The sequence below is a fragment of the Vidua chalybeata genome, chromosome 7 (assembly GCF_026979565.1).
Source record: "Vidua chalybeata isolate OUT-0048 chromosome 7, bVidCha1 merged haplotype, whole genome shotgun sequence".
Taxonomy (NCBI): Eukaryota; Metazoa; Chordata; class Aves; order Passeriformes; family Viduidae; genus Vidua; species Vidua chalybeata.
The window spans coordinates 4,612,048-4,637,872 of NC_071536.1; the positions used below are offsets into that span (position 1 = coordinate 4,612,048).

The 25,825-nt window shown below is 45.0% G+C and overlaps 1 protein-coding gene across 2 annotated transcripts in view; it reads left to right on the top strand.

The window, feature by feature from the left end:
• ERBB4 (erb-b2 receptor tyrosine kinase 4) overlaps window positions 1–25,825 on the top strand; it is a 581,304-nt gene that overhangs the window by 217,505 nt on the left and 337,974 nt on the right. For both annotated transcript variants that reach the window (XM_053947445.1, XM_053947444.1), the window contains exon 2: window positions 3,762–3,913. In XM_053947445.1, coding sequence (XP_053803420.1) covers window positions 3,762–3,913 — 152 coding nt within the window. The remainder of the gene's footprint in view (window positions 1–3,761; window positions 3,914–25,825) is intronic.

Sequence of the window (25,825 nt, forward strand, 5' to 3'; positions counted from 1 at the left end):
GCTTTGAAGGGGCTTCATGAAATACAGATTAGGGTGGTTTTGCATGGTGTGACAAGGAAATACATTTTGTTGTGCTTGTGTTTATGCCTGTATACAGCTGGAACATCCCTGCAAATACATATTATTTTGGCACTTAATTTTATAGAGCTGCTACAACACAGCCTGTTGCTGTTTCAGGAGAGGAGCAGGAGGTGAGTGGGATATGTTCCTGCTCTGTGTCAAGCTCAGGACAGAGGGATTGGGAATCTTGTGTGACTCCTGCTCAGGTCCCACTTCACACACAGTCACTTCAGTGCTTTTTAACTATCTTGGCAAATCAGACCCAGAACAATTATTTCTGCCTTGCAGCAGCTGGGAATTGCCTCATATGGCTGAAAATGGGGCATAAAACTTTTAAAGTAGGAGTTCCCAGCCTGCTTTGTGGCCTGAGTCCCTCCCAGGTTTGGCTTTGGTCTCAGTGGGCCAACAGGAGCATCTTTGTGATTGTCCATGGGAGCAGCATTTCTCGCTCACGGCAGGAATGCCTTTTTACCCCTTTAGTTCTTATTTGCCTTGAAAAACCTGCCAAGAGCATATTTTATCTCTCTGTTTTAAAGGATTCTCTGCAAAGGGTGGGAGGTACTGTCCCAGCCCTTCCTCCTGCAAGTGAAGGACCTAACCTGCTTTTCTTAAGCACTGGCATAGTTTCCTCTTTCGAATTTTGAATGTGACATAATTATTAGGTGCATCAAAAGCATACATTGCAAAGCTGAGACAGAGAGATTAATGACTTATTGTAACAATGGATTATTAATGATCCATGATTATGCCTACATTTGCTTTGTGACTTCAGCTTGTTGTGCAGGTCACAGCTCTCTCCTGCTCTGAGTTCTGTTTCTGCATCAGCTTGCACTGCTGGTTGGGTACCAATGGAAAAAAAAATGTGTACTTCTGCAGCCCTCAATTGATGTAAGATAATCTCTTTTGGTGTGTGACTTGATTTGAGGCAATCCATGACCAATTTTTTGTGGAAGGGGACTTCTCTTTTTAAGATGGACATTAAGTGCTTGGAATTGCTATGAGATGAATTTAAAGGATCAGCATCATTTATTCTAAATTAGCTTTAAAGGCTTGTGGGTTTTTTTAATCCAAAAGAATTGATTACTAGCCATGTCAAAAACTGGCAGAAGTTACTGCAGTGGTTTAGCTGTTCAAAATTAATCTCAGTCAAATAAAACTCATAGCCCTGGTTCACATCTGGGCTGGCTTCACCCCTGCCTAATCCTCTTGCAAGAACAGGCTCCAGGTGTTTCTGCCTCCTCACAGCAAACAAATGGCTGCATTAGCTTTCAGGAAACGTTTAATGGGTGTGCAACATGGAATATCAGTGTTGCAGTATATAGCTTTATTAGCTGAGCTGCAGGAATTGTTTTCTGAGCTGTGTTGGTCCTTAGCACGGATTGCAGAATGGAATGGAAGGTATTTATTAGTCCTTGGGAGCCTCAAGACAGAATAATACTTACCTGGCTGGAAATATGATCAGTCTCGTAATGGATACTGCTGTATTTAAGGAAGGAGCACACAAACCCATTTTGTAACTGCTAAGCAAGAATTTTTAGGTGCCCTGGCAGGCACAGGGATGTGTCTCCCTGAAGAGTTAGCACACAAGGGCAGGTCTCGAGGGTTTTCTGAATAAAACTGTGTACATGAGCTAGGACAGGGCTTTGTATTTCAAAAAGAAAGGTGTGCTATCTCCTAGTTGCAGTGCTTAATCATTCCAGTGTTGCCAGTCCACCAGAGCTAAGTGAGGTCTCAATATGACCAAGTCTTTCCATCTCCCAAAATAGCTGTTAAAAATATTATGAATAAAGTCGTGTTTAGGTATGATTTACTCTAAGTGCTAAGGTTTTACAGAAAATCTAAAAATTGGAATGTTCATGCTTTTAAGTTGAGCCTCAAAATGAGGTGGCAACTTCTATTTTAAAACCTGAGCAAACCAAGCAGTTCTGTTTTTCTTCAGAATGATGAAGAAATGAATAATGAACATAGGTCAACTATTACAAATTTTTAACTGTAGCAAGAACATTGAGATTTTACTTTTACCAGATCATAGAAAGAAATAATATTCCAGCATTTCCTATGGTGGTTAGACCCAAAGCCTATTTGGAGAGCAGCCCTTGCAGTGCCTGTTCAGCTTTGGTCCGTGCTCTTTAGCCCCTGGAAACACAACCCAAAAATGATCTGATCAACCCTTTCCACTGAATGGTTTGTGATGAAACCAGCCCGTGGGAGTCACGGCTCAGCAGGAACTTCTACTGCCATTTAGAGAGAGTTTCCTTGGGAGAAAACTTTGAGCAGGTCATGGGCTTCTGGCTGCCTCCTGAAGCCCTTTGCCAAGAGGCTGCTGGAAGCTCGAAGTGCCCCAGCACAAGAGCAAATAATTCTGCAGCAGAGAGACCACAGAGGGAGCAGAGATTAGAACTGTTCCCATTTCTAGTGAGGAAAAAAAAAAAAAAAAGAAGGTGGGGGAGGAGGTATAGTAAATAAACAGTCAATAATTGTAGTACTCTGAAATCTAATTACTTTTGGTATTTATAAAAAGGACCTGCATCATTCAAAAGAGTATGTTTTAGCCAATTTTACTGATTATGCCTCCAGTCCTGGAGAGTTTTGTTTGTATTGATCTGATCCAGAAGTGGGATTGGCTGCAGAAATGCCATTCTTGTCAGGCTCCTGTTTTGCATAATATAATGCCCATTTCAAAACTTTAGAAATACCCAGAGTAATTTGCTGACAGATAAGAACAACCCACAAGCTGTTGATTAAGAGGAAAAATAAGTGCACTGAAACAGACAAACCAAAACCAGCCCAGCCCCACATTTGACCATTTAAGCAGCATCGTCGTCCGAGCAGGCTGAGCAATGTGGGAAAAGCTGATCATGTAAAATGCTGCTTCTGTATTTGTTTCACTCTTTTTTTTTTTTTTTTTTTTTGTCATTGCATGATGGCAGCAGGCTGATGCCCTGAGCTGAGCTGGGAATCTGGGGAGGCTTTTAACTGGGCTTCAAAATGTAGAACAGAGCAGTGTGATATTAAAGTGTGTCCTTTGAAAACTGTATTAAGATGGTGTTTCCTGACATATCCTTGTTGTGCATTCAGCCTGGGGACTTGTGGAAAGACAATGTGCTTTTTGCTGTTGTTTTTCTCCTATTTAATTGCTTAAAGCTGGGAAGAGCTGGGGTCTTAAGGAAAGTGATAGGGAAAACAATGTTGGGTGTAAATCTTCTGCTCGGGTTGCTCTTGGCTTGTCCAAAATACTATTTCCCTATTCAGAATAGGGAAAATGTTGCATTATCCAGGTCAGCTTGGATGCACAGGTCTCTCCAGCCTCGTGTCCCTCAGCCCATGATGGGAGTGGCTCTGCCCAGTGTCTGATTCTGTCACTGGTGGAACTGGTGGGGGTTTGACCCTTTGGCTGCTGGGGTCAACCTGCTTGGCCTTTTTCCTGCATTTCTGCCTTTTCAGCTTTTCTGCATTTGGTGGTAAATACCAGCACTTCAGCCCATTTGGTGAGAGGTGTTTAAATTGCTGAGATGATCACAGGCTGTATTTCTATGTTCCTGTCTCTGCTGCTGGTATTCAAGCGTGACTTGCGTGACCCAGCCCTGTGAATCATTACAGATTTTTGTTGCAACTCCCTGTATCACTGTGTACAGACTTTACTGTGCTCCAGTGCCCCTCTTCCACAGTGGCCTGATGGATTGTGCTGTGGTTTTTTGCAGTGTGTGCTGGCACTGAGAACAAGCTGAGCTCCCTGTCTGACCTGGAGCAGCAGTACCGGGCCCTGCGCAAGTACTATGAGAACTGTGAGGTGGTGATGGGCAACCTGGAGATCACCAGCATCGAGCACAACAGAGACCTCTCCTTCCTGAGGGTAAGCAGGCTGCTGTTCTCCTTCCCTCCTTCTTCCTCCCTCCTTCCCTCTGCTTCTTTTTGGGGGAGCAGCGATGGATTGGAAAAGACCAGGCTTCTCTCCCACCAGCTCTGCTGTGATGGAAGAGGATGATAACATGCCAGGGATGTGCAGAGAGCAAGAGCAATGTCATTGCTGTGACAGGTACTCTGAGTGTGAGTCATGTAGATTTCTCCAGGATGTGGGGGAGAAAGCTGTGCCACTGGAAGGTGACACCTCGCAGGTCTCTCACTTTGTGTTGCCCCAGGGCAGGTTAGGTGGGGTTTAGGAAGGTCAGAGAATCATGCAGATAAGCACTGGAGGATTGGCAAAAGCTAATCCTAATAAAATGCTAGATTTGGACTGATTTATAGACTAAACAAGGGAAGAACTCTGGGAATGTTTGTGGAGCATTTAAGAGAAAGACAAAAAGTGATTGCTGAATCAACATGAAACCTCCTTTGGGTATGAGACTAGAGCTATGAGCCTAACAATCTCCAGCATCCAGGGGAAGTCTGTGATAGATGAAGGCTGTACTGCTGTTGGAGAGCCTGGGTTGTGCATTCCCTCAGCCCTCTTTGCATCAAATTTTGGATTTGTGAAGGAACATTCCAGTGTGGTTTGCAGATACCCTGTTGCCATGCTGGAGAGAGAAAGGTGAACACCAAGTTTTCAAAGAACTTAAGCCTGTCGTTATTTGGTGTTTCACATTCTTTATGTTTAAAGAAATATCCCCCTAAAGGAGTGATCCAGGTGGGCATCTGAGGATGCTGCAGGTGATGTGGCTGTAATATGGAAGGTAGGTCTGAGGGCTAGGGCAGAAAAAGCAGCCACAGATAAGGTTTACACTGCTCATACTGCTCGCCTGTACCTCTTAAAAAATGCTGCTGTCACGTTGCAGGATGCGTGTCTGTGTGTCAGCGGCACGTTCACATGGCAGGAGCGGTGCAGTTTAAATCTGGCAGCAGGAAGAGGCGGTGGGAGGCAGCCCCAGCTGGTTGGGTTGCACTCACTCATTCCCTGTGCTGGGTCTCGGGTGAGCTGAGTGCTCAATTCCAGTCTGTAAAACTGTGAACTTTCCACCACAGTTCCTAGCAAAGGCAAAGCCAAGCAGTGTGTTTAGCTCTGCTTCACATGGAATTTGTTGGGGGTTTCACAGCCTTGCCACTCCATACATTGGTGTATATTTACTCAACGTGTACACCAGGCTGCTGAAAAGATCTGTGAGCAAAATTCAGCTACCAGACATGTCTGGTGTAAAGTTTGGGGTGCTAATTGCACTCAGACTAACAGATTGCCTGTTAATTTGAGTGACGAGTGCCTCGGAAGTGAATGCTTATCCCTACATTTCGCAGTTGTGACAGGTGGGGAAAACACATACGCCTTTGCTCTGAAACAGATACAGCCTTGGTGCAGCTGGACCAGCCTTGGACAGGTGGCAGATCCTCCTCCTGTGAGGGCAGGATCCCTGCTCTGACTGGGGCATCTCTGCAGTTTCAGATGCCTACTGAAACCCCCTGGTTCGAATTCATGGCAGGCAATCCTTCCGCTTCGTCTTTCCTTCCTCCTGCTGGGAGGTGGGGAAAGCAAATGACTTGGGAATTAGGAATTAGCGTTCCTCGCAGAGCGCTGCCATAAGCAGCTTAAAATATTGGTGGAAAAGAGGCAGTAAAATCACCAAATGAGAACAAGAAGGAAAAGTCCTGTTTGGTAAATGAAGGGGTTTGGTCACCTGTGCTTTTTGGTGACAGCTACTATTGCTTTTTTATTAGTTTTATTACTTCTCTTACCTGCATCTGCTCCCTCACAGATGTCTCAGCAAAAAAGCAGAACTTGAAACAAAACTCAGCAAACTGGAAGGCCTAGTTAGTATGATAAATTGTAGTCATTAAAGTAGAAAACCAAACAGAAGAGAACATGTTCTCGGTGAGGCAAATAAATAAATAAATGTTGGCACATTTACGCCGATAATTCGACATTCATTAGTCAGGCAGTATTACTCCTTTTATCATATTAAAAATGGTTTTAATGGCCAAATGAAGGTGGCAGATGGGACATAACTAAGAGAAAGGCTGTTTGTCTCTCTCAGACTTAAACACAGTGAACTCTCCGTGCAACATCACGCTCCTTCAGCCTGCTCCAGTGTTTTAGTCTCTGTTGCAGTAATTGCCCTCTTCCTCCACCAAAACCACTTCAGGTGGATGCTGGTGCAGCCCTGGGTTATCTGTGTCCCCAGCTAATGACAACCATGGCTCTGTGTGCCCACCTGCCCTCTCTGCAGTGCTCAGCTCAGCTGGGCAACTTCTGGCTCCAGGACAGAGGGAAGACCTGGTAAGCTGTAGGCATGGTGAGCCTTTTCATCATGCAGTAATAAACAAATAGCATAAATGAATTGAAGTGAAAAACCCCCATAATTTTATTTACCCGGTGGAGGAACATTAAAAGATCAGCATCCTATCTCTCATATTTATTTAGACATTTATTCCCTAAGTAGATTTGCTTTATGTCTATGAGTTAGCTCTCTGCTGATGAAGACTAAAAGGGGCTGTCTGTCACCTGAATGAAGTGCTCAGCCACTTCCAGGCCTGCAGTTCGTGAGAGCTGGATTTCTGTAAGGGATTGCACATGCCAGTTGTTCCTTTTCCTGCTGTTCTTGCATGTGAGCAGAGCAGGAGGACATACCATCTGTGTTCCTTTAATATATTTTATTTTGGTTCCTGGTTGTGTTATAGTCTGGGTATTGCCTTCCTGTGAGCAACTGCAGTATGAACTTGTGTTCTGCGTGTGCTGCCCTCCAGCTCTGCCAGCTCTGTTCCTGCTGTGCTGTGGCCACAATGGAGTCGTGGCAGAGGAAAGGAGAACTCAGTAGCAGGAAAAATTGTGCCTAAGCCTGGGTGCTGGATAAGGACAGGTACAGAAAATGCACAAGGGGTCATTCAGTTTTTGAAGTCCTGCCTCTGCCAGCTCTGGCAGTGAAATGAGGCTGAGGTTAATGCAGCCCATGGCTGCTGCAGTCCCACCTCCCTGTGGCAGCCAAGGCAGGCTCTCCACTGGCACAGGTGCTGCCAAGAGCTTGATTGAACTGAGCAGGACAAAGAATTGGGTGGAAAGCAGTCCCTGAGAGCTGCCTTGAACTTGTGGGGTGTCCAGGCTCACCCAGGGAGTCAGCAGTGACAGTGGTAAGGGTCAGGCTCCATCTCCCACTGCTCCCCAAGCCACCAGCATGCCTCACCTTATTGCACAGCCAGGCTTCTGCACTAGGGTTTGCTCCATGAAACCAGATAAGCTGCTGGAGCTGCTGCGTGTCTTGAGTCCCGTCCAGGCGAGAGCTGAGATTTGCTTCCCTGCTTTGGACTTCAGAAAAAAAAAAAAAACAACCTTGAGAAAAGCTCAGGTTGTTCACTGGTTCATATTGCAAACAACTGTTTGAAGAACAGAAGGGGGAACCTATTTTAGTTTTGCTTGGCAGCGCTGACAGTCCCTATCGTGGGCTGTACTTATTTCTTAATAACATCTCCATATTCAAATTTCAAAATAATATACACAATTAGTGTATCACATAACAGTCTTCTGCAAGTATTTCTGTTAAACACATTTGGTAAATGAGAGTTATCTTTGACTAATCCCCTGGCTTTTAGTAAATTGTCTTCTCTTGCCCGGATTTTATTTAACCAATTCAGATTATTTATTTTTAAAGACATGATCAAAGTTCTGTGCTGTTCCCTGCCATAGCTCTCCCAAGTGATTATGAAACTCATTTTTTAACCACAATCAACAGTCTTCAAAAATGATCTACCACTGCTTTATGGGTTCTTTTTTTATTCACCTCGGCAGTGCTTGTGTAGCCCCTCCAGCCACACTTGCAGGGCAGCTGTCTGACATTGAACAGGGTGGATGTTTCGTGGTGAATATTACATTTATTGCAGAGATGTAGGCCCCATCTCCCCTCTGTCAGCACTCATGGCCCTGTGCTTGGTGAGAACCCCTGCCAGCCCCACCTTAGCCTGTCCCTTACGGTCACATCTGGATTTCTGTGGCAGGTGGGATTAGGCCATTTGGACTCTATGTTCTTTGTTACTGGCTGTGTCTAATGTTTGGGGGAAGTTCTGGTGAAGCAGACCCCTCTGCAGGGCAAGGACTGCCAGAGAGCCAGGAGAAGAGTTGTGTTGCCAATGCTGCCTGGCCCCGTGGCATTTGGAGCTGCTGCTTGTTAAAAAAAAACAGAAGTGGGGGGAGGTTTTGAAACATTTTTGGTCTTTTACAGCAAGACAGGGCTAAGCAGACCCTTTTGCAAGCTGTGGTGGCAGAGCTGAGAGGAGATGTTGGCACAGAGAGCGTCTGCATCAGAACAGACGTGTCGGGAGGGGTGTGCAGAGATGGAGGGCATGGCTTGGCAGAGCAGTGTGGTGGTGTGTGTGGCTCCTGAAGGCCTGGCAGCACAGCTCTGCATCCCTTCTGCAGCAAAATGGTGTCTGGCTGCCCAGCTGACAGGCTTCAGTTCAGCAGAAAGGGCTGTGGAGTTCCGTGCCTGTCAGGAGTTCCCAGAAACAGGCTGTGGGGGTAGCTGTGTCTCTGGGGAGGGGGATTTTCCCCAGAAGTGCTAGGAGAGCATTGCAGTGTGGCCCTAGCCCAGAGTGGGGATTTCCAGAAGGGGTTTGCTGTAGCCATTGTCCTGCAGTGAGTTGCATCACTTGCCAGTGCGTGTTTTGTCCTTGGCTGGCAAGAGGCAAAGTGGCCTCCAGGTAATTACAGGCATGGAAATTGAGCACATGTAATTTTGTGTTCCTGATTGCCCTCCCAGGACCTTACCTGTTAGAAAACAAAACATAGACAGCAGAGGTGTGATGGTCAGAGCTGTGCATGCCACACTGATGCCTTGTGAAGGCTGACCTAGAACAGAGTTAAAGAATAAAGCAGGGATTCATTAAAAGGCCTCAATGGATCCACCTTGGGCAGCACAAGAGCCCAGCCAGGGCTGCTCCCAAGATGAACCAAAATGGTCACAAAATGCACGACTGGTCATGAGGTCTCTCACTTTTATAAGTTCTGCTCCATTTGCATATTGGAGTTAATTGTGCAATTACAGCTTCAGGTTATAAAGTCCCATCCTGCTTGTTTTTCTCTCTTCATTCTGCCATTGTTTGTGCTCTTGGGCCTGAGATTTGGATCATTCGTCCTTGGTCCCCAGCTAGAGAAGGAATTGTTTTGTCTCCCTGCTCTGTGAAGAGAGCTCACCATCCCCTAATATGAAGCTCAAAACTACACACAAAAGCAGCACAGAGTCTGAAAATATAAAAGCTAAACCTGAGGCATCAACACAAATCTGGGTGGAAAGAGGACACCTCCAACTTGCTGTTGAACACAACTGCTGTGCTGGGTGGGTTACAAGAGACCAGTTGCATGCCAGGCCATGCTTCTGGCGTGGACAGAATGTTTCACTCTGTGACCAGCTGCCAGCTGTGCTGGCTGAACCTGAGCTGAGTTTAAAGTGAGCTGCATCCCAGACTCAGAGGGTGGAGTGGGAGCAAAGGCTAATTGCAGAAGGCATGTGTGATACAGCTCTGCTGCTTGAGGAATAAGGCCTCTTCTGCCATTTCCCATTGCTTGGGTAGAAATAGCAGCTTAAAATGATCACAGCAGTTTAAACTCTTCTCAAAATGGCTAAGAAGCAAGGAAGGGAATGCCACAGATTTGCATGGTCTTCCAGGCCTGTCCTGTGCTTGGAAGCAGGTACTGAAATGCTGCAGGCACAGTGAGTAGCTGAATGTTGTGGTAACTGGTGTTCCCATGGCCCTCATCCCTTTAATATTGACAGATACCACACTCCACATAGTCCCTAACATAGAGTCAGCCAGCTCCATCCTGATCCCACCACCCCAGAGCTCCCAGCTGGTAGGGAAAAGGCATCCAGCACTTTGTTACATTATTTTTGTGCTGCTCTTGCTTATCCCCCTTGTGTTATACTGACTTTCCTGTGCTGTCCCAGTCTGTAGGTGGGACAGGTGTCTGTAGTTCAGGCATGTCCCTGTAGCTCTGCAGGCTGGCCTTAGCAGCCCCTGTGCCTCACTAGGATGCTCAAAATCCCCTTTTTAGCACTGACTGTCATGGTTTCAACCCAGTTTTGTAGACACAGGATGTGGTGCTGCTCTTTTTGTGCCCAAGCCTCTGGTCTAAGCCTCAGGCTGCTGCTGCTGGATGCAGCTTGGTAGTCCCTGCCCACACCTCCCCTTCCTTCTCCCTAAAAAGCTGTGTCAATATACAATTAATCCTCAAGCTGAGTTTGCCAAGCTGTAACCAAATATATGCTCATTAGCATATATTATTTAGCAATTATTTTTGGTGGCTTGGTATGAAAGGTACATTTGAAATTGCCAGTTGTGTTTAGGAGGAGAGTTGGTGCAGTGGGAATGCAGAGCTGGGTGCTGTGGAAATGCAGGCTCCTGTTTGGGTGCAGCAATGAACTGTGGGGTGAAGATTTGTGTCTGTGCCTGCTGAGTGCTCTGAGGCTCCCCAGGAAGCATTTTTTTTGGTGGGGGGGGAAGTTGTTATGGAGGATAGCCTGAGTCTAATGGGGATGGCACTGGGCTGCTCCTCACATCCCACCTGCTGCTGCAGGGCTGCCCTTGTGAGTGCTGTGAAGCCACTGAGGCAGCAGCAGCCACATCCATGTGCACGTCCCCGTGGTTGATTTGCTGTATAAAACTCAGGCCATCATTCTCATGGGGTGACGAGTAGGGGGTATCAGTCTGCCCCTTGCTGTGCTTCCCCCCCATGCAGGGGCAGTTCAGAGGCTCCCCTGCCAGAGCTCCTGGGGACTTTGGGGATGGATCCCACCATGGGGCTTGTTTTGCCCCTTCTCTGGGTTGGCAGTGGCCAAGAGCTTCCCCAGCTCTCCCACAGCCTTTCTTTCCCTGCGTCTCCTTTGATAAGCAGGAGCATCCTTCAGCTGTATCATGTGTAGAGAGGAGAGGTCAAGATTTGAAGTCCAGGTTGATTAAGGAGTCTCTTTAAATTGTCTTTCAGCATTTTTCATTCAGCTCCTATTGTACAGCAGGCACCCCATCCCCAGCTGCCTGGGAAGCCTGTCTGATTCATGTGCAAGGCAGCAGTAGCCACTCCAGATCAGGAGAGAGATCAAAGGAGCCTGACTTAAATAATTCAGAGTAGCTCAGACCCACACACATGCTCGAGATCAGCAATATCCTTTTCACTCTATCCCATTTTTGTGTTGCAGTGAAGCTGCCCTTGGTCAGGCAGAGCAGAGCACTGGGGAGGTGATGTGGGGTGGCTCCCCATGCCTGGGGGCTGCACCAGTCCTCCCTGTGATGTGAGGTGGAAGTCTGTCCTTCTCTCTGGTCCTCTTGAACCTCACAGGCCCCTCTGGCAGCTTTTGGGTCCAGCAGGGGTGCCCAGGCAGGTGTGGGATGCACGGCATGGGAGTGCTCATGCTGTGCCAGTGTGCCATTGCACGGCACTCCCACCACCTGCCTGGGGAATTATGAGGTGCCAGAGGCTCCAGGGCCAAAAACATGCCCTGGACATAAGGATCACTGCTCCAGGTGGAGTGTTTCTCAGTTTTGCAGAGGTACATGCTGGATGGGTCACGTGTGGAGGATGAAAGTACAGACCAGGAGTCAAATATTTAACATGAATAAAACTGTTTGGATCTGTGGCTCTGTCTAGGCTTGTTGCTTTTTTAAAAATTAAATACAGACTATCCATTTATTTCTTTTCCCATTGTTTAGTGCCTGGTCAGAGTCTTCCTTCTGTCCATCCATGAAGGGGTCTGATGCCTGGCTGTCTGTAAAATACATGTGGCTAAGCCAGACCACAGAAGCTGCAGGGATGAACACTATAAAAATGTTGGTAGTGGAGAGGAGGACATTATTAAAAATAAAACAGTGCAAACCTTCTTAATTAGGTGCTGTTTCTCTTCCAAGCTGATCTTCCCTCTAGGCCAGTGAAACCAATTACACCCTCTCTCAACCACCTTATGTTGTTAATGATCTTACTCTTTAAATGTAAACCTCTCCCCTACAAATGGGATTGGAAATGCTGGCCTTATTGAAACTTAAGAAAAACAAACAGCAGAGTCAAGTTATGCCAGCCAATGGGAACAAAAAAAAAAAAAAAAAAAAAAAAAAAAACAACAAAAAACAACAAAACAACTGTGATTGCAAACACTTTTAAATTATAAATGGATTTGTTAGGTTGTAAAGCAAATGAGGAGTTTTCTTTCAGGTATAGAAACAAAGGTTATGTGGTGTAAGTGGTGAGTGCAATGAAATTTGAAGTCTTAACCCCAGCTAGAGTATGGTATAAACTCTACCATTTCACTCTGTTCACTGACCAGCTTTGCTCAGATGTCATTGAGCAAAGCTTGCTTATTCTTATTTATTCTCCTCTTTGTCCACCCACCCTCTGAAAACCTTCAGTGGAGCAGGGATGCAAGCTGGGAGCACAGATGAGGTATGGAGAGGGATATAGCTACATATGTAATTGAGGTATAGCAGCCTGGGCCAAGTGGAAGTGTGTTACACTTTCCTTTGAGTAACATTTTCCTATTTTCCTGAGCATTTAGGCAACACATTGCCAATTTTTCTTCTAAAGCTCCCTCCCTCCAATCCCATTTTACTATGGAATGAAATGAAATTAGACAAACCAACTGTGAGAGAGCTGAATAATCTTGCATTGTAATACACCGACTCAGAGTCCTGGATCAATGGGCTTGAATTACTGTTAAAATCCATATGAAAAGAAAAACAAAGTCTTTTGCTGTAAGCTGTGTCAAGGGGTGGAGGAGCAGAGGGATGGATTGAGGCTTAGCCAACAGTTTTTGTGCTAAACTGGATCAATTCTAAAGGTTTCCTCTGTAGATGCCAGCCGCGGGGCTTTTATGGTTCCGAAATGTCAGCACAATTGTGCAGATTGCAGACTTCAGCAACAATGCTCTCACCCCAAACCTGGCCACTAATTACAAACTACAGCCCCACAGTTGTGCAGATCCTAGGTGCCCAGGAAGGCTGGGACAGGGGGAGAAGTTGGCCTTCCTGAGCATCCTCCTCGAAAGTATCCTGTCAGGGGAGTGTTTTCATGGATGTGTGCTAGTGAAAGCTGCTTCACTGTGTGGAGCTGGGGGACTGGAGCTGGCCAGGCTGTGATAGAGGATGTCTCTTTGTGGGACTGGGGGATTGAGGATGGATTTGCCCAACCCAACAAGCAGCCAGAAGGAATATCTCTGATAACCACGCATGAGCTGGTTCTGCAGCTCAGAATTCTGAGACATTCTGAGAAATTCTGAGAAATAAGAGCTGCAGAGATCTGCAGCTCTTCATTCCTGCAGGGAATGAAACCAGATACCGCTGACTTCTGAGGTGTGGTGTGCCCGGGGTCATACATCCACATGGGAGGGTGGAATGGGAAAAATTTGGTTAAAAAGTCAAGGGTCTAGTCCTAGTTTAAGACAGTACTTCCACAGGGTAAGCACAGCCATTCTCATCCAGTGGTACTCAATGTTGGAAGTTAACTCAAAGGCTAATAGAGTCTGCATACTGTACTGAATGGCATGCAGTGTTTCTTTTCCCCCTTTGGTGGTCATTAGTCCTTCCAGAGAGAAAGAATGAAGTGCTTTGAGGTAACATCTGAACATAATAAACCTGAAAATGTCAAAAGGCAAGGCAGAAATATCACACTGATTTTGACAAACCTGCACTGTTGTGTGCAAGGAAAAATAATACTGATAGCTTAACGCTGCTTACTGGAGAGCAGCTATACCAAAAATGAATTTTGTGAGAGAGTTTTTATGCTCATGCTTTAGGAAAACAACCTTAATGAGCACAACATGGAGCTGAAACCCTCAAAGTAAATGCCATTCACTTTGAATATGGTGAAAGGGAGTTTTGTAGCCAAGTGATCCAAGGGTTTGAATGGTGGCCAGACCCTGATGTCACCACTTTTTCAGTTTTCTTATGTTTTGGGGTGCTCACTTCTGATTCTGCTGTTTTGGGATTGACTCAGATCCTAAAGTGCCAGCAAAAAACCAATATTACACATTGGTGTAATAATACAATATTACACATTGGTGTCTAATTCAGGCTAACAATGGTGGTGGTGGAAGTATCTGTATATTGCTGCCTCCAGACAGGGGAGCTTGAGATGTGCAACAGGGATTAAATTCTGTAAACCAAAAAACCAACCTCCTGGTGTAATACATACCCCAGGAATAATAATGACAGTTCAGCCTTAAAACTATGATGCAGGGTGACGGCCTAAGAAAGCAAAATCCATCCTGAATATCAGGGAAGCACAGAAGCTGATTAGGGGAAAAGAAAAAGCAATGTTCTCCCTGCATTTCTGTCCCATTTGTGTGATGGTCTCATGAACACATGATACCTAAAACAGGGAAGTGTGTTAAAAACATGCCTGGATTCATGTGGAAGGGCACTGCAGGAAGGGACGTGGTGAACTTCATTTCCAAATAATTGACAGCAATGTGCAAGCAGAGAAATCATGTAAAAGCAAATCTTTGCAGGTATTTATGCTGTGTTATACCCACCACAGAGAGTGGAGACAGCTGCTCAGCTTCAACCTACCTCGTTTTTGCTGGTGCTGGTTGCAGTCCCAGCTCTCCAACTGGTGCTGGGTGTCCTCCCTGCCCGCCTCCTCTGCCTGTTTTTTTTCCCCCCCTGGAAATGCTGACATTCAGAATTGAGGCCAGGTGAGGTCCACCAGTTTAGGAAGTGGGAGCTGACCCCCCTGTGCTGTCAATTATCTCTGGTGCCTGGCAGCAGCGTGGCCGGAGGTCACGGCAGCGGTGCCCGGTAATGACGGCAGGTGCTGGAACACGCTCCCTTGTCAGCTCATCATTCCAGTGCCAAAGTAATAATTTGATCTCAGCAGAACAGCTGGTTTTAGACTACAGATTATCCACTATTTCATCTCCTCACGGAGCTGCAGAGCTGATTTGTTTCAGCTACAGATCAATTATGTCCCCAAACAACACTCAGTTCACTTGTATCATGTGAAATGAAGATAAAATGGGTTCAGGCATTAAGGATAGATCTTGTATTACAGACCCTCTGTCCCTGCACATAAATACCCATCGCCAGGGAGTGAGCATTCATTCATTCCTGGGGCCAGTTGTGCTCATTTCATTAGGAGGCAGTGAATTATTTTAGCAGAACAATGCATAGATAAGAATGAACTGTGCTTAAAAGGGCATTTATTTCTTGCACTTCCTGTAAGTGTCCCTGCTTGGGGGATACCCTAATCACTCAAAGTGATCTAATGTGTAGTCAAATACATCTGCTTAGAGCCTGTTGGGAAGCACACTGCATATTGCGTGGGAGGAGATCAGTCCTTGTAGGTCTTGTAGGTGTTTTCATGTAGTCTTTTCCTTGATGTTATTGGCCTTTTAAGCAAAAGTTTCTCAGTGAAATTGAGAACTTTTGCTTCATTTGCAATGAAGACCTCTCACCTTGCAAATCAATGTGGAGTGTGCTCGGCCAGCACACGCCTGGACTATGCTAAGAAGCAGCAGTGTCCCAAAATCATGGAATAATAGCTAGAGGTATTCCTAGCTATGCCATTATTATGCCATCCTAGCTATTGCAGCATTTCCTTGGGCAGGGTAGGTCCAGCACGTGTAAATCTATACCAGCATGGATATGTTGGCATCTTTCACAGCAGCCCTGCCATGCCCTGCTTGGGGATCGATTCAGCTCGTGCTGGTGGCTAAATAGAGCTGGCTGCAAGTATTCACCAAGCAAATGCTGGTAAAATGTTAAAATACTGCTTTTGCTTTGGCTTTGTGAGCCTGGTGTTTGACCACAAGGTGTAGTGTTTATTTAATAGAAGAGGTAATCTGCACACACGTGCACAAACACGTTGGAGCCAGCCAAGCCTGCAGCCAGGGCTTATAAAAATCCTATTTATTTAAATGACTTTGAATAGAGTTCACCTACTCCCTGAGATTTCAGTTTAAAAATAAATCATTTTGGTTGTGTTTCTGCACCTCAGCTCCTCCCGTAAAAGGTCACCTTTCTCCAAATGTGCCTTCAGGTTGTGAGGCCTCATCATGGTTTTTCTTTTAAAGTTTCAGTTGTTGGTTAAAGCCCTTGCTGTACCCAAAGCGTTGGGTTGTTCCTTCTGGAAGGAAATTACATATCCTTTTCCATTAATAAGGGCTGAAATTTTGCTAGGTGAAGCAACTGGTAGTTTTACAATGTCTGCTGACTGAACTATCCCTGCAACTCTTAAGAAGCCTAAACCAAACAGCTCCTTACGGAATTTTCAATTTTTCTTTTTCTCCCATGAAATTTTAATGCTCCATCATGACATGAATTCATAGTGGATGCAAATGTTTATCAGACTTGCTGCAGACAGCATCCACTGGATGTTAATTTGCCAGAAGCATGAATCCCATTGTGTGTGGTTAGCAGGGACTTCTCAGAAGCAAAAGGAGCCAGCCTTCATCTTGGCTTCAGGAAAGCTCCCAGTAAAGGTTTCTCTTGTTTTCCTAAATAAACGTCTCCAGCTCCATCCTCCAGAGGCCTCTCGGAGTTGCCCCTCTGGGGCTCTCATGGAACAAAAAGGACTCTTGTCTGATAGCCCTCTTAAAAGGCAATGATTTTTCTTACTCCTCACTTAACTGTCAGGTAATCAGCCATCATCTGGTTCAATACAAGGCTTTGGTTTTATTTGTTTATTTTTTAATTGAGCTAAATGCCTCCTCTGCTTTCCCACTGCCTCTGATCTCTGCTGGAGAGAACAAACCTTAGCAGCCTGGAACATCACACGTTTTCTTTTGTCTCCCATATGCTCTGCTTCAGTAACAGTTTTGGCTGATCACTGTGACAGCAAAACACCTTTTTTATTTAAGCTACAGCTTTCTAGAAATATGTCTTTGGGCTTAATCAACATAACCTTCAGCAGTTCTTTGAAACCCAAGATCTGAAAGCCATGAATGTCAGAAACACTTTATGGCTTGTGGGAGCCTTCAGTGCTTCTGACAGATAAAAGTGGAGGAGGAGGCCATCAAAAAATGCACCACATACAGGCTGAAACGGGGTCTTGCTGGTGGCTGACAGTTGTGCCCCCCTGCATTGGAAAGGAAAGGCTACTGGAAGGAAAATGTATGACTAAAAGATGGGAGACGCTCCGCAAGACATGCGTGCGTGCCGAGCTTGGGCACCCTTTGCTGGCAGAAACAGACCTCTGCCAAAAGGTCTTTTGGATGTCAGAGCTATTGGTTTATTATTAGGACAGTACTGTTGTTGTTATTTTTAAGAAGGAGAGGATAAAATGAGAGTAAATTACAGTAAAATGTCAGCAACTGCTGAAAATAGAGGAGTAGCAACAGTGTGTCTCTGGCATTTTTGCAGCCAGGCAAGCACACGCAGCAGGAACGGTGCCGGCGTGCAATTTCCATCAGCTCCAATTACTACCTTGGCCTGGTTTTAAATATTTAAAGTTTCATGTTTAATTTTGGATGATGTTGAATAACAAGAATCAAAATATGGAAATTCACTAAGGAGTATTGGTCGTAGCAAGTGGGTATCAATAATGTAAGCCGTGTGGGACTAAATGGCCCTGGTCTTCTAAGACTTTTCCATTTCTCTTGTGTTCCCTGTCTAAACGTGATTTATTAAACCATCCTCTGAAGGGATTGTCCTTCTCCACTATCTTTTATTATTGGTGGGAGCCAATTTGAGGCTCACTGTGTTGTGTGAGGGACCAGCTCCCTTGTGTGATTGATGAGCCAGATGGGAAGTGATTAGACTTTTACAAGCCCATGCCGCTTGGAACAATATTACCAGGAGGAAAAAAAAGAAAATAACAGACTGTTGTTCAAATTTCAGATTCATAGGCTATTATTGTTTCTGAGGTTCTCCTTCCTCCTCTTCTGTGTCTCCTCATTTTTCTGGCTTGCTTTGCACCGTCAGGAGAGTGCGTGGAAAAGCGGCCGGTGGAGGTAACCGTAGGCGGCAAAGCTGCCAGCTGTTGTGGGCAGCCACGCTTTTTTCCTTTATTGCTGTTATTTTTTACGAAGACTGATTGTGATTTGTTCCTGATACGCTTCCCCAGAGGTTTGCCTTCTTCAAAGAGAGGCAATAAACCAGGCAGGCTGTGGAACAAGGCTGGTAGGAGGAACAGGAGGACAGGTAGGACATACGTGCTGCTTCCCTAAGCGCCAGGAGGGGCAAACCACAATCCTTTATACTGGGGCTGTCAGTGTGAAATCTTTCTGTTTGCCCTCTGTCTAAGAGCATTTGCTGGTTCACTCCGTGGTTTGTGTGCAATGATGGCCAAGCAGACACTTCTCCCAGGGATCCAGTGGTGTATCATCATCTTTGCCCCTAAGATTCCTAAATCAATTCCTCATGTTTTCATTCAGGGCTTTTCACCTTGCTATTTTTTTTTTTTTTTATTTTCAAAGACTTCCTCAGGAGATCTCTAAAGCTTTCCCACTGGAGCAATGGCAAATTGCAGCCAGACAGCTGAAACACAGGCACTATGCTGCAGCCAGGTATTGCAGTGACTGGGGAATCCCACTCCCCTGGTACAAGTTAAATGGGTTATTCCATTTTAGCTTTAAAAATGTGCCCTTTATGCACCCACCAGAGCCTCGGGGGACTCTCCCCTGTCAGAGCTGTTCACTGCAAGTTAGCACTGAGGCCAGACTGAGGTGATGCCCAGCCCAGAACCTCTGGGGACAAACATGCTGGGGAGATGAGCACGAGCACTGCTGCTGGTGGCTTCTTGGCATCTCGGTGGTGGGATTTCATCCTGGTCAGCTGGAGTGGAGCTTGGGGTGTGGCTGCTGTTTTGGTGGCATTGGAAGGATACTTGTCCTGCTGTCAATGATAAAGCTTTCGCAGTAGGGGGAAAAAAAGGTAATGGGTGATGTTTTATGAGAGACCTAACAGTAGATCACAGCACGTGGGTGAGGGAGGTGGCAAAGGAGGATTTGTGACCAAGAGAAGCAAACTTCTGTAAAAGCCAGAGCTGTAGAAATAGTTCATGCTTCAGCTGAACTGGGAAAGAATTAGAAAAGTCAACTGGGGTTGCCCCAGGTGAGAAATCTTTTTATTTTACTCATCAAACCAAAAGTCCTGCAAAGTGTTTCTTTACAACAATTGATTTTTTTTTGTTCATCTCCAGGTTCTTAATTTGTTTTAAATAATGTGTGCTAGTAAACTTCAAAGCAATAAGCACCTTGATTTTTCAAGTGTTTTTCCTTCCCCTTCCAAGGCAGAGCCATTTTCCACATTCAAGATTAATATGCATTTTACTTTGGTCAACCAAAAATTGATTTCCCTCCCCCACCACCCCATGCTGATATGTTTATTCTTTGAAAACTTTCTCCAAACTAATAAGGATGGATTTTTCCATGGCATTTTATCAAATCTGCCTTCTCTTTTCTGGGTTAAAATTTGATGGAAACAAGTTATTCATAAAAATGCAGGTCAGATTTTGTTGTAACAGAGTTTCTGCCTCCATTAGAAATATTATAAATGAAAGAAAATGAAGATCACAGAAGTTGTAATAAAATTTATAAATGTGTGTATCACTGAACTTCATTGAAATTATTGTAAATTGTACTGTTACATTGTTTAATTATGTACAATTATCCCAGGAACTGCTCAGTCCCTGCTGGAGCCTTTTCTCTTGGATTTACAATAGGTCATGGTACAGTATTTTTCCCATTACTGTCACGGAAGCAGTAATTGAGCTGGATCTGATCTCCCACATTGACTGGCTTTATCCATAGAAAGATAATTTATATATGTACAACTAGTTGTCTTTGCCATTTTTAATGGGAGCCTGGAGCAGGCATAGAAGAGATGGCAGAATTTATAGTCCACTAAGGCATTTTTCATCAGGAGTCATCTGTGAAAACTGATTTGAGCATATAAAGCAGGAACAAGATAATTCTGCTAAGTCTTGGAAGTGCTTGTCTTGTGGCCCACGGGCTGGTGACTCCCTGGCCAGTGGGGTTAGGGTTTGACTACCTACATATGTGCATTGGGAATCCTTCTCCAGAAGAATCCAGAGAAGAATCCAGTCCTTGCGAAGACTGATCTGGTGGATGCAAGGATTTTGCCTTGCTAAGCATTTCAGTGCATTTGGGGGTTTCTTCATATTGATCTGCTAAACCCGCTCAATAATATGATAAATAATTTATTTTCTGACACTTTGCCCAGCCTGCTCTCTATGCACCTCAAAGAGATGTGCTGTGAGAGCTGTCTGTGTGAGCTCTGCAGGCAGGGAGGGCAGTCAGAAACAAACACAAAGTTCAGCTGAAGCCTCGCCTGTGAGCTCGGCTGCCTCAGGCACGTGCCAAGGAGAGAAGGCTGGATCTGCTGCAGAGCCTGGAGAAGACTTTGGCTACTGGGGAGACTGTTGGGTAAGAGATGCTGTCAGGGGTACCAGCTCCTGCCTAGGCACAGCAGCTCCCTGTTGTGTTGCAGCTTGAGCCAGAAGGGACTTTGGGTTTCAGAAAAGGCCAAACCACTCGAAGCCTTTCTCTGCCTGCCTGTAAACACAGACTTGGTGCAGTTCAACATGCACACGCCCTTCTCAGGGAGGGTAAAAGGAGTGACTGCCTTGTGTCTCTGGACCAGGACATCTCTTTGCCTCAGCTGCTTTATGCAGCCTCCACCTTGCTCCTAAACCATCAGGCATTGCATCAGATGGAGCAACAGCACATCAGAACTGAGGCTGGCAGTTCCTGGCAGGCACGGTACCTGTGGATGGACTGGAGCTGTCTCAGCAAACACTGAGCCATGTGCAAGTTTATTCAAAACTGTTTCCATCAAAGGAAGAGTACATTATTTATGATCCCATTTTCCTCTCTGTTTGGAGAGCATTTATCAAATCAATCAGAGAATTAATTAGGTCATTATTATTTTTTCATTATTTGCCTAAGCCTTGGTGTATTTACCCTACACAAATAGAAAGGCCACCAGTAAATGGGATCAGGAGCTTGAAATAACTATTTTCTTTCCCATACTTCAGTGAGGAGCCTGAGAGTGGCTCTGCAGTATGACAGCTGGCAATGAAGTTGTGATGTATAAGAAGCCATGGGATGCTGTCAAGTGTCATTTGTCATCTGTGTCCTGAATGAGATGGGCTCTGTTCTGTGCTGTTGGACAGGCAGAGTCGTTTTGGGCCCCATTTCACAACTGAGGCACCAAGAAATTATAAATCAACACACATGAAAGGCCCTGAGCAGCTGTGAGCCCCCCCAGCTTGACCCTTTTGCACAGGTTCCCCTGCATCTTTGTTAGCGTCCCCTCCCACATCTGGTGTCACCTCCACCATCTTCTGGTTGTGGCTGGAGCTTCCCGGAGCAGTGCCAGCCACCATTCCTCTGGTCTCTCCTCAGAAACAGGTTTGGTTTTTTTATTCAGACTGACTCATGTGGCCAGCAGGAGCAGGGAGCTCATTCTGCCCCTGGACTGGGCACTGGTGAGGGCACACCTCGAGTGCTGTGCCCAGCTCTGGCCCCTCAGTTTGGGAAGGACGTTGAGACACTCGAGCGCGTCCAGAGGAGGCAACGAGGCTGGAGAGGGGCTGGGAACACAAACCCTGTGAGGAACCACTGAGGGAGCTGGGGGTGCTCAGCCTGGAGAAAAGGAGACTCAGAGGTGACCTTGGCACTCTCTACAGCTCCTGAAAGGTGGCTGTGCTCAGGTGGGGTTGGGCTCTTTTCTCCAGGCAGCACTGACAGAACCAGAGGACACAGTCTCAAACTGCACCAAGGGAAATATAGGCTGGATATCAGGAAGAAGTTTTTAATGGAAAGGGTGATAAAGTTCTGGAATGGCTGCCTGGGGAGTTGGTGGAGTCACCATCCCTGGATGTGTTAAGAAAAGACTGGATGTGGCACTGGGTGCCAGGGTTCAGTTGAGGTGTTGGGGCTGGCTTGGACTCAGTGATCTTGGAGGTCTCTTCCAACCTGGGGATTCTGCGAGTTCTGTGGATTTGGTGATTTTGCCAAGATGAGACCAGCAGCAGGTGGCCTGGATGGCTACCAGGTTTGGGGACTCAGAGCAGTGGGGACAGTGCTATTCCTGGCCCCACATTTGCCATGGTGGCCACACCTACAGACTGTCAGACCCCATGTAAGCACATGGGTTCTGTACTTTGGGATTTGCTGCTCTCTGGCAGAGAACATCTTCCTGCAGGGTGATGTTAGCTCAGGTGCACGGGGAGCTCCCTAGTGAAGGGGACACCAAAATGGTGCTTCCCATTTCCCAGAGCGTGGGAGCTCCTGGGCCAGGTGCTGTGGATGGATGAGAGCAGGTGAGGAGGATAAGGGGTGTGGGGGATTTAGGGCAGCCCTCTGTCAGGTTGACTTAAACTGCTGGACAAAACCCAGCAGTTCCAGACGTGTTTCAAGAGCATCCCAAGGTGAGGAGCCAGAATGACTGAGTGTTCTCCAAGACCAAAGCAGGATGAGGGGATAGTTGGGAATATGATACTGCATGACCCCTGTACCCCACCTCATCTACTTCATGGGGCTTACTTTCAACTAACTGTTGGGTTTTGTTCTTACAGCTGCTTGGAGTGTTAATGAAAAAGCTTTGCAGTGCCATTTTCCTCCAGGTGACCCAGCTATTCTGAAAAGCACTAAGGGCCACCGAACAAAAGTGTATAATGTATAATTAATGCAATAATTGTATAATTTCATTCCCCTTTTCATCAAAGTTGCTGTACACAGTGCATGTATTAAATATGACTACAGTGCTGTTTCCCAAGACAACTGCTGAAGATGAGTTAGGAAGTTCTCAATAGGCTATTCCATTTAAACATTTTCTTTGCAAAATAAATACAGGCTGTCTTGTGAATAAGAATGAGATTAGCTGAAGTTATTAATTAGTATGACTTTTTAAAAGGAAGCTGTAAATGGAATAATTTACCACATACAGCATCTTAATTTTCTTAACTGTGAAATATTTTTCTTTTTTTACTACTTACTCTCTGATGCTGTTAAAATGTTGCTGTTCAAGGCATTTCAGAAGTTCTGAACTTTGTCTTTGGTGGTTTTTTTAGCTTGTGTTTTTTTCAGCCAGTCATCCTGCTCCTGGGTTTTGGACAGAGGGAATATTATAATTGTGACCAAACCAGATTTGCCTCCCTCTCCCTCTGGGAGTTTCCCATCACCAGAGGGTTCAGCTTGGTGAGCAGAGCTCAGTGCCCAAGACAGTGAGTTTTGACCTGCAGACCAATCTATTTTTCTAATAGATCAGAAAAAGAGATTGCAGGGCTGGAGATCTGTGAAGGAAGGAGAGCTCGGTATGGCCATGATTGTCTCTTGGCACATGAGCATCACGTAAGTCCTGGCAGTGACCTGGAGACCTGAAATCCTGGGAGGGGACACACAAGAGCTTTGCATTAGTGTCTTGACCTCTGTTTTGTTTGTTTTCATTATGTAGTTCAGTTTGTAAACTGTGAAGATGCATGCTGTAGGGAGATCAAAAAGATCCTTTACGTTGGGTGGAGGGGGTTAAACTGAAGTTTAAAAAGAAAACTTCTGAGGGGTTGCTTCATAAACAAATTCAGAAAGATGAAATTAAGATCATTTAGTCTCAGAGCTTTTCCCTAAAGCTTGGAGCAATTTGTTTAAACACTGATTTTAAGATTTCTTTTCCTACTTTTTTTTTTTTCTTCAGTGGTGTGATTTTCATTCCTTGTCTGGCGTGCCTGTTAATTTTGCACGCTATCACAAGCCTAATTCTTCTCTGTTTCAAGTGAATATCATATAAATTAATTGCCATATGATTACCATGTAATTACATTGTGACTCATGACAGTTTAGACAAAGTATCATAGCTGCATTTTAAGAAGTGATAAATGTTTGACTAATGTGTCAGAAAAATGTAAATATATTGTGATTATTGTGGCACTGTTAAACACATTAATTCTCTCCCGAGTTTCTGCAAGCTGTCAGTCATGCTGTGGCAAAGAGCAGTCAATCCAAGTTCCTAAATTTATCTGTGTTTAGGCAACATGTAGCATTTGGGAAGATTTTTGCACCAAAGGCCATGGGGAGGAGGGAGGGGCCTGAATGGCACTGCAGGATCATGCATGACATTCTAGAGACACCTGTATTTTCCAAGTCAGCTGCTTATTAAATAAATCTATCAAGTTCTATCTTTAGTTGAAAATTAGGAGCTTTTTTCATCATACTAAATGAGTTGCTGTTCAGTAAGTTCTGTGGTCAGTGTAAATGGGCAAATCCTTTTACCAGCTGCTGTGAGGTGTCAGGCAGGCTCCTATTGATGGCAAAGCCATGTTTAGCATCGAGTTCCTTAAAATAGTGTCTTTAGTTTAAATGGGTCTGAGGTTGTGGGAATTTGAGATGCAGGGAATTCTCAGAACTTTGGGCCTGTAAGCCAAAGCTTAGAATTAAACACAGGATTTGATCTGAGACCTTGGAAAAGGCTTCCAAACTCAGGTGCTAGAAGCGAGAATGTGGATTTATAGTTTAAAGCAGAGACGTGTTAAGAAGAGGAAAGTTTAGAGTTTAAGATATAGAAAAAATAAAAGTAATTACAAAGGTAAACAAGAAGTTTAGAACACAGTACTACAGGTTTGTATATCATAACATGATTGACTAAAAAAGCTTACGCTATCATATAAATCCATAAAATGAAATATTTAAGGATTGAATCAAAAACATAATTAACATAAACATATTGACAGTGTTAACATTATTAACAGTGTTTTATTAATCAATAAATCCTTAAAAAGGATTATAACTGAGAAAATCTTATGACTAAGAATCTTGTAACCTTCTAAACCATACAATAAAGATGTGAGCCAAACTCACCCTTCCTGTCTATGTAGAAAATAAGAAAATAAATCACATAATCAAAAAAAACTCAGAAGTCCTGTCTCTAACTCATTCAAAATTCCTTCAAAAATCCCCATATGAGGTCTGTAAAGGTATTAGGAAACTGAGCAGCCAGCCCAAGGAAGCTACTGAAAGCCAGACAGTGGGTGTTTGCTCTCAGTTATGAATGCCATCACCACTGATCTGGGCTTATCACTGAGAGTGAAGTGTCCCAAGCGAGACAGCAAGATTACAAAAGAGCACGTTGCTGTTTTCCAGCTTTCTTTCGTGCCTGGCTGTCAGCACCACACAAAAAGTGTGGGAAACACAGTAAAGGTGAGAAGACTTTTAGGGAGCTGTGAAAACAGGGCTTAGAAACAGAGAGAGCAGAGAACTTAGCGCTGCAAAGTCTGAAAGTAGAAAAAGTTACAATGGTACAGCAAGCAAGGACATGAAACAATAGCTTGTGTTTTAGGCTAAAATACTTTAAGACTGCAGAGAAAATATGCTTAGCAAGATATTAGAAGGTTTTAAGCTTAATACTGGAGTATTGTGCATTGTTAATAGAGAGCAGACAAGCCAGCATTGTGTGAAGCAGGTGTAGGTGTGCTTTCAGTGATTGGCTAGAACAACTGTCTGTGAGCTTTAGCAATGTGCTGTTGGCTAGAAAGTTTTTTAAATGCTCTGTAACAAAGAAATCTTTGGCTGCTGTTGGCTGTATGTGAGCTGTTGCCATCTTTCAATTGTCTCAACCATGTAACGAGGCTGATGCTGCAGTAAAGCTCAAGGAATGTACCCCAGCAGTCCTGTCCTGTTGGTGATAAACCACCACAAAAAGCCCAGGTAAAGCACAGTTACCCAGACCCCCAGAGACTCAGAGAACTTCTGGGCTGCTGCAGGGATTTGGTCTGGGAGCTCACAAGTGCTTGTCTTGTCCTCTTCTGCTGCTCTGCCCCTGCTCCTGCCTTTACAGCACGTGCCTGTGGTACTCGAGGCCCTTACCAAGGGTGTGGAAGGGTTTCAGGAGCAATTCCAGAGTGGAAATGATTCCA